This window comes from Neophocaena asiaeorientalis, unplaced genomic scaffold (assembly GCF_003031525.2).
Source record: "Neophocaena asiaeorientalis asiaeorientalis breed wild unplaced genomic scaffold, Neophocaena_asiaeorientalis_V1.1 scaffold409, whole genome shotgun sequence".
Taxonomy (NCBI): Eukaryota; Metazoa; Chordata; class Mammalia; order Artiodactyla; family Phocoenidae; genus Neophocaena; species Neophocaena asiaeorientalis.
The window spans coordinates 61139-72577 of record NW_020175208.1 but is presented as its reverse complement, the minus strand read 5'-3'; the positions used below and the strand labels follow the sequence as shown (position 1 = coordinate 72577).

Genomic DNA, 11439 nt, shown 5'->3' with positions numbered 1-11439 from the left:
GGAAATATTTTTTTTTTTTTTTTTTTTTGCTGCACGTATGGCTTGCAGGATCTTAGTTCCCGGACCAGGGACTGACCCCACGCCCTGGGAAAGCGTGGAGTCCTAACCACTGGACCACCGGGGAGTTCCCACATACTCCCTAATTTGCACTTCACAACCACCCTGTGGGACCACTCATCTCCCAGCAAGGAACTCTGCCCACAGGCTCACAAAGAAGTCTCCCACAGCATGGAAAACCAGAAACCACTTAAAGGTCTATACCCAAGGCAGCCATTAAGTAAACCCACAGAGCCATGGGGTGGAATATTACACAGCCATTATAAAGACGTACCAGCAGAGTTTTTAATACCACGGAGAAAATCCCTTTGTGATCAAGATAAACAAAACAGACTACAAAGTTGTGCACGTATAACATTATCTCAACTCCGTAAGCATGAATTAGTAACAGAAAAAGAATGACACACACTAGAACATGAAGTATTTATCACTGAGGGAGGAGATTACGATTTAATTTCTTTCCATGTCTCTGTATCTTCTAAGCCTTCTAGGTCTTCTGTGATAAACATATGTGTTACTTTTTTTTTTAATGTGTTACTTTTTGAATTCTATTGATATATTTATTTTAAACCACTTTATCAAGATATAGTTTGCAGCCCATAAAATCCACCCTTTAAGCTGGATGATTCAATGGTTTTAGTATATTTACAGAGTTGAAATACCTGTGTTATTTTTGTAATCTGAGAGGGAAACTACCAAAATAAAAGGAATAGCTAATAATCTTCATTTTTCAGAGAGTCTGGGAAAGTTCCATGGTCATAATTCTATGAGGTTGTTAAAGTTACCCCTTGATTTTCTCAGAGGGGCAATTACCTAGGATTCAGGTGATCCCTTCTTCCGCACACTGCTGTGGTCCTCATTCTGTTTCCTTCCTCTGGTGACTGCTCCCCCACCAACTCGCTACCTGCTCCCCACCTCCTGTGCTAACCACTTCCTCCCATTTTGTTTCCCTCCACCCCCTCACCTGTAAGTAGTGATGGTAACCGCCCCCCAGGGATGGAGTGATGGTAACTGCCCCCCAGGGATGGATTCACAAGAGGATGCTTGTGAAGCACTTTGCAGAGTACACACAGCAGGCCTCACTCATGGGGGTCCCCCCTCTGTTGTCCCCATTTCCATCCTATCCTAGGCATCCAGACCCAGGGAGGGGAGGGGCAGCCAAGCAGTTGTGTAGAGTATGGCATTTTCCAGAAGTTTTTTTGTTGCAAAAGGTGGTGAGACAAAAGGCTGGAAGTTTCTGGTGCCATAAGTCCTCGCCACTGGATTTGTGCATTTAGAGCCATGGAGCCCTTCCTCCTTCCACATTGTTGCTCTGCCTCGTGGCTGCACAGAGACATTCATTCTTCCACGGAGCAGAGGTCTCCAGACCAAAGTCTTCTAGAAAATCTCCCTCAAGTTTTAGAAGTTCTTGGAATTCCCTTCTGGTCCAATGGTTAGGACTTTGTGCTTTCACTGCCACAGGCCCGAGTTCAGTCCTGGTTAGGGAACTAAGATCCCACAAGTTGTAAGGGGTGGCCAAAAAAAAAAAAGTTCTAGAAATTCTTTATTTTTGTCAACATTTCACTTGTAATGGAGCTTCCTTGTGAATTGTTAGGTGGTTGGTTCGTTGATAAATACACTGTGAAGTGGGGGTGGGGGGTGGCAGAGAGTAGAGGGGGACGGGAAGGCCTTAGGCCCAGCTCTGATTCTGCCACCTGCCTGCATGTTCTCGGGGGGAGGGTTACCCCTCTCTAGGCAAGTGTCACATGTATAGGGTTGGGGTTTGGCATGAGGCTCGCAAACGTTTCTGCATGGCCCTGGCCCAACCATAGGATGACCAATTCATCACCTGACCAAAGTTCCAGGGCTTTTTTTGACAGAGTCGACACAACAGATGTGACAGTAGCCAGTGCTGTGGGGGACGCTCTCATTTCACTCTGTCTCATTAGCCGTGAAAACCACGTCCTCTGAAGCAAGGGCACACATGCACATGGGGTTATCATCCACCCCCTGGACACAGGCAGACCTGTCACAGGAGGAAGCTGCCTGGCCTGGGGGAGAGGTGGGGTGGGAGGTCCCGCAAGGTCTACACGAGGGTTTGAAACAGTGTGCGTTGGGGGGTAAGACATGGGAGGCAAGAGCTAAGACAGGTATCAAAAAGATGCTCGCTTCCTGACCAGCTGTGCGGGACTTCCACTGGGCAAACGTGGGACAGTCTGAACATAAACATAATTAAGAACAAGAATGATTGTAAACCACTGGGAACAAATGAGATCCCTGAGTCCATACAGATAGATTGTTTCATAGATGGATAGATGATTGATAGATTAGACAGACAGACAGATAGACAGATGATAGATTGGTGAAGGGAGGGCTTTGCTTACAGGAGAATACCAGGGCCCAGCAGGTAAGTGTGGAGGGAGAGCTGGAGTTGGAAAATCACTGTGCAACCATCACAGAGAAGGTTGGTTCAGGCATGAGCTGTCAGTGGTTGGTAAATCTAGGTGGGGAGCATTTTCATGAGGACCAGGATATTTGCATGGCTTGAAAGTGTTGCCACAAGACAAGGACTGCTTATTAGTAACAAAGGAAACAATAGTAATTATACAGCAGGGAAATTGTACAACACTTTGACCAAATGATCAAATTTAACATTCCCAATGAGGGGCAGGTGGACACTGTGTGCCACCAGATGTAATGTCCTGAGAAGGACACAGCGTCACTTATGTAATATTCCAGGCAGGGAGGCATAACCTGAATCTAAAGATCATGAATCATCAGGACTTCCCTGGTGGTCCGGTGGTTAGGACTCCTCGCTTCCACTTCAGGGGGCACAGGTTCGATCCCTCGTCATGGAACTAAGATCCTGCAAGCCGTGCAGCGCGGCCAATAATAAATATTAATTAAACAAACAAACAAATAAAAACAAAAAAATCATGAATCATCAGACAAGCCCCCAATGAGGAATATTCTAGTGAAAAAAAAAGGGGGGGGGCCGAGGGGGTCTATTACTCAAAAATGTCCATATCAAAAAAGACTAAGGCTGAGGAACAGTTCCAGGTTAAAGGAGGTAAAGAGACAGGACAGCTGAACACAGTATGTGACCCTGGACTGGATCCTGTACTGGAGGGAAAAAAATGTTATAAAGAACATGATTGCATCAACTGACTAAGTTGGAATTCCAATAAGTAGAGTAGATACAGTGTTATGTCAACCCTGAATTACTGAAGTTGATAACAGCAGTGTAGCAAGAGAATATTCCTATTCTTAGGAAGTACACACTGAAATATTTTTCGTTAAAGAGCAACAATGTATGTAACTTACTCTCACATGGTTCAGAAATAAAGTGTGTGTGTGTGTGTGTGTGTGTGTGTGTGTGTGTGTGGAGAGAGAGAGAGGAAGAGAGAAAATGATGAAGAAAATAGGATCTGGATAAAGGGCATATGGATGTTCTTTATACCATTTTTGCCTACTTTTCTGCAGCTTGAAATCATTTCCAAACACTAAATAAATAAATAACCAGCTCCCTGGTTTCTAGCTTATACACCTGAGTTTTTAACTCCAAGTGGCTGTAGCAGTGCGGGTGTGGAGAAGGTCTGGTAACCAACGAGCACATGTGAAGCTGTGGCGAGATGCCCTGCCCAGCAGCCACGGGAGAGAGGGCTGGTGCTGGTGGGGGAAGGAATGCCCTCCAGTGCCCTTTGCGCGAAGGCTCCCATGGAGCCGCAGGTAGGAAGGGGTTGGGCCAATGAAAACGTGGAGGGGAGAGGGGAGACCCAAAAGAGCAGAGAGTTTTTAGGAGGAAGGAAACACCTGTCAGGATTCAGGCCCTGCGCCCGGAGAAGGCAAGTAAGAAGCTGGGGTGATGCCCCCAACAAGGGCAGCCTCCGTACAGTGGTGGAGGCCAAAACCAAATGGCGGGGGTCGGGCAGGGGAGAAGTGAAACGTCCAAGGAGCTCAGCCACAGAGGGGCTGCTCCAAAGCCGCCCATGATCTGTCCCTGGGTCTGGTCCCTTCACCTAGTTTGAAAGCACCTGGACGGCAAGCAAAGCTCACGGACCACACAAGGCATACAGTAGGCGCTGCTTCTTGCCTCCTCCCATGAGTCTCACCTGACACATTTCCCCAGCTGACCTGAGTTTCACGTTACCCTCACACCATGGGTTGAAAAGAAACTTGGGTACAACATGTTTTCTTCAGACTTGAAGATATGTTTGTTTCCACTTTTCACTAGCAGGTGGTACTTGCCTACGACAGCGTGCGGGGGCTGCCAACCACCACCTTGACCTAAGCAAAGACACGTGACATGGTGGACATATCCCCCTTTGGCCACACCCTGAACTCTACAAAAGCCTCCCAGAAGAATCCATCAGTCCTAACACATCACCCCGTCTGGAACAAGTCTGTCTCCCCCAGAGACCAGGAGTGGCCAGGATGGACTGGCATAGCAGACGCCCGAGACAGAAAAGTAGACACGCAAAGCAGGCGGCTTCTGCGAATCCTGCCGACGGGCCTAGACAGACTTGGTTTGAAACCTGGCAGGTGTTTTCCCCTTTCCCCTTTGACCTTTACTCCCTTCACTACAGCATGGAGGGGAAGCCTACCAGGTGGTTGGGACGATTCCATAGATAATATAAACGTAAGGGGCCTGGCCTAAGGGGCCTGGCCCACCACCTGGCACTTCAGGGGGCAAGTTAAATGTCAGCTGTCTTTTGCAGCAAAAAAAACCCCTCTCTCTCTGTTGTTGGAATACGAGCAGCCTGAGCCCCAGAGGGGCATCGGTCCCAGGGTGCCCCAGGCTTTCACCAAGCCTTTGAGGGTAGATAATGACTAGATGGATAGGTAGAAGTTGTTATAGCCACAGTGGCTTGTTGTTGTCACAAAACAGTTCTGTTTGTGACCCAGGATCTCCCTGCCACCAAAACCTGTGAGATGCTTGTTTTTATAAGATATCTTATAGGAGCAGTGGGCTCTCGGTTACAATCCCAGCTCTCCCTCTTACCAGCTGTAGAACCTTGGCTGGTTACTTAATCTCTTCTGTGCTTCACGTTTCTCATTTAGACACTTGGAATGACCATAGTGCTCCCCCCACCCCAACAGGACTACGAGATAAACATTTATTAGCTCATTAAATTAACTATTGTTAGTATTTTGCTGGTGGGGAAGCAGGCTCAGAGAGGTGACACGGGAGGTGAAGTGGGGACAGAACTCCCCTGACACAACTCCGCCTGCACCACTCTGGCTCCCTGCACCCCCCCACACCTGCAGCAAAAGGAAGGCGCTGAGCCCCTGCCCCCAACCCACCAGGCAGCTGACCCACACGACTGATCCATGCGGGGCCTAGACTCCGTGAGGGGCATGTCCTGGCACCAGCAGAACTGTGACAGTGTCCCCATTCCGCTAAGCCACAGGGCAGACCTTAATTTTGCCTTCCCGGCTGCATCCCCATCACCACCCACAGTAGGCCCTCCTTGATGTTACAAAGGAGTGCAGGTGACCTTCCAGGATATGGGAAATGTTATTCACCTTGACCTGGGTGGTGGTTCCATGGGTGTATTTATATGTAAAAACTCATCGTAGGGACACTTAAGATATGCATCCTTTATATGTGTTGTACAGCAATAAAATTTTTTAAAATAATACTTTGTTGAATGAAGAAATGCAGCTCCCTTCCCCATCCCACTTCCACCTCTCAGGCATAACCATGAAGGCAAATTTCCCACCAGACTTCTTACAAAAACAGAGACTTCCAAATGAAAGGAAAATTAAATCAACGGCCTTTTCCTGGGAAGATTTTCATGAATCCCTGAAAAACACTCAGATGCTGCAAAAATCAGGGTTGGGAGTCTCGGATCTGGACTGGAGGCCAAGGAAGGAAGAACACACAGGCCAGCAGTTGGCCCACTTACCTCCTCATTTCCAGCTGCAAATTCTGCTTCTGAAGAAAATCCTGGAATTAACCTCACAATTAAAGTTCTGGGGATTTATCCTAAGGAAATATTCACAGATTAGTCCAAAGATCTGGCTGAGATTGGGTTTATGACAACCCTGGGAAGACTGGACAACTGTAAATCCTCAGAGCCCCCAAGAGGAGATGGGCCGATCGGCCACCATGAGCCCACGTGCCAGAGCAGGAAGCCGCCACGAACAGTTCTCTTGTAGAGGAACCACTGAACGAACAGGAGCATTCACAGTATCTTATAACGTGAATGAAGTAAGAGGCAAAACACTTCTACTTCCGTATCTAACCATTATCGAGTCATAGAGAAAAGCCTGGAAGCAAGAATTGACAACTGTTCATTGGTGGGATGATGGGTTATTTTTATTTACTTCTTGCTTGTTTACTCCAATGAACATTGTCCCTTCTGAAATGTAAAGGGGAAGAGGTGAGATGTAGGAGGTTTGACCACAGTCAGAGCTGCTAAGAGCCTCAGGGAGGGTGCGGGAGCAAATGCTGAGACGTTTGGAGACGCAGCCCCTGCTACACTCTGCTGGGGGTTGGTCTTCAGCACCGTTATTGACTGAATGTCCTAGAACATCCCTGAGAGGTTTAGGCCTCTTGGACAGGAAGTGAAGGTGTCACCGTGGGTGGGCGGCCTCCCCCTAAAAGCAGATGGCCCACTGGGTCTGGGCTCAGGTGTTGAAGGCATCATGGGAGTGAATATTCAGCACGGCAAGGAAAGGGCTCCTCAGATTAGGCAGGGACCTGCCAGAAGCCAGCCAGCCACTTACGCAACAGCCTGGGGGCCCTCACCTCCACACTGGACTCATTGTGAATGGCTGCCTGCCAGGGACATCTGTCTGATGATCTCGGGTCCAGCTCCATCATGATGTTGTTGGAAACACCAAGATTCAGCCCTGGAAACACCCGAGGGGCACAGAGTCTTGATGGTGGCCCCCAGAGAGGTTCCCTCGCTTCAAGACACGTGCTGCCCCCTCAGCCCAAGCCTCAGCTCCCAGCCCCCTTCGAGCCTCCTCACTTGTGTCCTCTGCCTCTTGGAGCCCTGCGTCCAGCTCTGCAACCTGCCGCCTTTCCCCATCCAACTGCCCTCGCCCGCCAGGGCCGCAAAGCTTCCCTCTGCCCCGAGTGTCCAGTTTTCACTTTCTGCTCAACTTGGATGAATCTCCTCTGCCTCCTGTTCTCCACGGCCTCCCTGTTCACCACAACGGAACCCAGGCCTCCCTCTTGTCTCCGCGTGTGGCACTTTCCGGTGCCTCTGCCACATACGTGTCCCCCACCTGCTTCTTCTCCCTGCCTGTTTAGCCCTCGCTGGGCTCTGCTCAGATGCACAGGCTCATTTGCTTTGGGCAGCCAGTGCCAGCGGCTTAGCCTCTGTTTCTCTCACCTGGAAGAGGCAGATGCCACTGCCCACCCTGCCAGCTGTCGGAGGACTTAAGAAAACGTTGGTCAGGTTATGTCATGACCTCCGGGAACTCCCTACTGCTCTTGGGATCAAACCCAACCCCTCCTTATAGCCTGCACATGGTTTCTGTGCAGCTTCTCCAGCCCGCCCAGTCCCCTCCCTCTCCTCCCTGCAATGACCAGCCTCTGGTCCTCAGACAGACAGTTCATGACAATGCTGATGGCCAGTGTGGCCTCCCTGGGGGTCACACACTGTGCCCCTGCTGGGAACCCTGCTCTCAGGTCTTTAGTGGTGGCTCCTGCATGGGGTGTGGATCCCATCAGGGAGGCCACCTCCCAAGAGAACCCTTCTGTGTTGCCCTGACCCTCTTGCTTTGGTTTCTTGGCCCATGTGTCCCTGTCTGAAATGACCCTGTGCTCTTGTTGGCTTCCTGTCCGACTCCCTCCACTAGAACGGGCAGGTCTGGGAGGCCAGGCACTGCTTTACTTGTGGATCCCTGGAGCCTGGGATGTTTCCTGGCACACAGTAGGTACTCGGCATTATTTGCTGAGTGAGTGGGTGAGTGATACAAGGTAAATGTTTGTGAGAGGGATGCACGTGAACTCGGGGGCACTACATATTCCCTGATGTTGGGGACCGTGACGTCCTGTCGTCCATGCTGAGCAGGGGGCCCTCAGCCCAGAACACAGTAGGTACTTATCTCATCTTGACTGAAGAGAATGGAGACCGTTCTGACTGTAAGACCCACCAGCACATCTGAGGAGACCCTCCCTTGGAGAAGGAATGAAAGCTCTCTCCCCGGAAGTGGTGTCATATACCCTCTTGTAAAGCTGATCTACTAAATCTATTTATAAAACTTAAAAAACGGCATTAAAGAAGCAAGACCCTCCCCCTTATCCCATTCCCTGTCACCAGATCTGTAGATCTGTTCCCCTAATTGCACATATGCCCATAGATATAGCCAATCATAACCAGCAGCTGAGCCGTTTCCATCATCTATTACCCTAGGTGTGGTGTTTTAATCACTACTGCCCACTTGCCTCCAGTCCACACTTCCATGGTGTAAGCAAACCTCAGCCCTATGATTCATCTCTAGAAACATCCCAGACCCTTCCAAAGCAGCTGCCCAGCTGAGTCTCTTCTCTTTTCTCTGCCCGTCCCCAGCCATCCTCCAGCTCCTAGCCAAGGAACAGGAGCATCTGAGGAGGGAGGACTCACCACGGGCCAGGTCTCTCCCATCTCCCACTGCATCCTCATTTGCACCCCATATCATTCCCACTTTACAGATGGGGAAACTGAGGACCAGGGAGGTGAAGACAGTCCTGGCTCAGACTTGAGGATCAGAATCCGCATGGTCCGGTCCCTGAACCCCACGCGCAGGTGAGCTGCAGGTGCGCTGTCCCAGGCCTGCAGGGCCTGCAGAGCACCAGCCACAGGTAAACACCAGGCCTCACCAGAGCAGAGTTTGCACATCTGGAACTGCAATGTGTGGTGAGGAACGGCATCTCCTTTTTCAGGAAGTCAGCATGGAGAAACTTCAGACCTGTCAGCAACACACAGTGGGGAATAAAGAAAGAAAAGAGAGGAAATTCCAGGCACTTCGGTGGTTAGGACTCCGCGCTTTCACTGCCAAGGGGCCGGGTTCAATCCCTGGTCAGGAAACTAAGATCCCACAAGCCACACAGCGCAGCCAAAAAAAAAAAAAAAAAAGAAAGATAAAGAAAAGAGAATGTTCATTTCCCCCGTTGTCTCTTTTTGGCTCCAGAATCTGACATTGCGGTGAGGTAGAGCTGGGCAGAGCTGGGTTTCCAGCCAGGCGTGGGCCTCTCTGAGACTCAGTTTCCTCACCTGTTAGATGGGGGTGAACATACCTACCTTGTGGGGTTACACAGATGAGCTGAGACAAATGGGCATTAAGTGCTCAGCTCAGCACTTCTGTTGTAGCCCATCAGGTGCCACCTCTATGTTACTGAACCAGGTCCACTAGCCCAAACACAGTAAAGCCAACCTACTGACCCCAAGTTGTGGTGAAGCAAAGTACAGTGTTTCTTGCCAATGCGCCCAACCTGGGTCAAGCAAGGAGAATAGGTAGCTCATACTCAAAAGACCCAAACTCTCCGATGGCTTTTGGGGGAAGGGTTTTTAAAGGCAAGGTGAGGGAATTCCCTGGCGGTCCAGTGGTTAGGACTCCACGCTTTCACTGCTGAGGCCGCAGGTTCAATCCCTAGTTGGGAACTAAGAACTAATTCCACACGCAGCGTGGCACGACCAAAAAAACAAAAGGCAAGGTGAGGGAGAGGGTTGTGAGGTGTGCAATCAGCTTGCGCACAGTTCTCTGATCGGTTGACGGGGAGGTAAGAAGGTGGTATCGTGGGGTCAGTATTACCAATCCTCAGCTCCAGCTGGTCTGGGGGCTACGTGCTGGTGGTCAGCACACAGTTAACTTCTTCCACCTGCTGGGGGTTTTAGTATCTGCAAAGCTTAAGGAGGAACTAAAGGCCCTTGACTTTCTTTTACATCTCAACTATTATTATTTTGTCTTGCTTGACTCTTGAGGCCCCCTGACCTCACCCACATGAGGCTGGCCATTCCAGTTACCATCAAGATCAACTCTAGAAGAGCTGGACTAACAGAGCTGTTGTTTAATTGAGATAATGTGTGAGAAAAGGCTCTGCACCACGAATCTCTCAGTGCCGCCAGCACCTGGCACACAGTAGGGCCCAAACCACGGAGGTCACTGACTTCTTCCACTCATAGGCACATCCAGCTCATCAGCAAATCCTTTTGGCTCTGCCCTCAAAGTGCATTAGAGTCTGATCACTTCTTATCACCCCCACTGCCACCAAAGGCTCCTCTCCCTCATCTGCAGTGGCAGCAGCCTCCTGACAGGTCTTCCTGCTGCTGCCCTTGCCCTCTGTCGTTTGCTCTCAATGAGAGGGACTCCTTTAAGATATGGCTGACCAGCTGTCTCTTCTGCACACTCACTCAGAGTCAAAGTCCTCTCAATGATCTAAGACAGGCCCTGCATTATCTGTGGTCATATTCTGATGTGGCAACGGATACGACCAAATGCACAAGCAAAAAAGGAATGGATAAACTGGACTTCATCAAAATAAAAACTTTCACGCTTTAAAGGACAATGTCAAGAAAGTGAAAGAGACAATCCACAGAATGAAAGAAAATATTTGCAAATCGTATACCTGATAAGATACACTTGTATTCAGACTATTTAAATAACTTTTTCTTTTATTTAAAGAACTTTTACAACTCAATAATAAAAATATTAGAAACCCAGTTTTAAAATGGGCAAAGGCTCTAAAAAGACATTCCTCTAAAGAAGATACACAAATGACCAGCAAGCACAGAAAAGACGCTTGACATCATTAGTCATTATGGAAACGCAAATCAAAACCACAATGAGGTACCACTAAGATGACTACAATAAAATTATGGACAATAAAAATTGTCAGCAACAAGGTGGAGAAATTAGAACACTCGTATTTTGATGGTTGGAATGTAATAATGGCGTGGCTGCTTTGGAAAGCAGTCAGTTTCTCAAAAAATTAAATACAGTTATATATGACCTAGCAATTCCACACCGAGGTATATACCCAACAGAACTGAAAACACAAATCCACACAAAAACTTATACACAAATATTCTTTTTTTAAAAAAATATTTATTTGGTTGCACCAGGTCTTAGTTGCAGCACACAGGCTCCTTAGTTGTGGCATGAGAACTCTTAGTTGCGGCATGCATGTGGGATCTAGTTCCCTGACCAGGGATCAAACCCAGGCCCCGTACATTGGGAGCACGGAGTCTTATCCATTGCACCACCACGGAAGTTCCCACAAATATTCTTAACAGAATTATCCAACAGCCAAAGTGGAAACAATCCATATGTGCATCACAAGATATACTGATAAACAAAATGTGGTACATCCACACAATGGAATATTATTCAGTCATAAAAAGGAATAAAGTACTGATACATGTTAAACATGGATGTGCCTTTTTTTTTTTTTTTTTTTTTTTTTTT

The 11439-nt window shown here is 48.6% G+C and overlaps 1 protein-coding gene across 1 annotated transcript in view; it reads right to left on the bottom strand.

The window, feature by feature from the left end:
• The window catches only part of TGM4 (transglutaminase 4), a 17380-nt gene extending 11948 nt beyond the window's left edge, over nucleotides 1–5432 (bottom strand). The window contains 3 exon segments of the mRNA XM_024765303.1: nucleotides 4149–4214; nucleotides 4217–4323; nucleotides 5357–5432. Of these exon segments, the coding sequence (XP_024621071.1) occupies nucleotides 4149–4214; nucleotides 4217–4323; nucleotides 5357–5432 (249 nt within the window).
• Between the last annotated feature and the right edge of the window lie 6007 nt (nucleotides 5433–11439).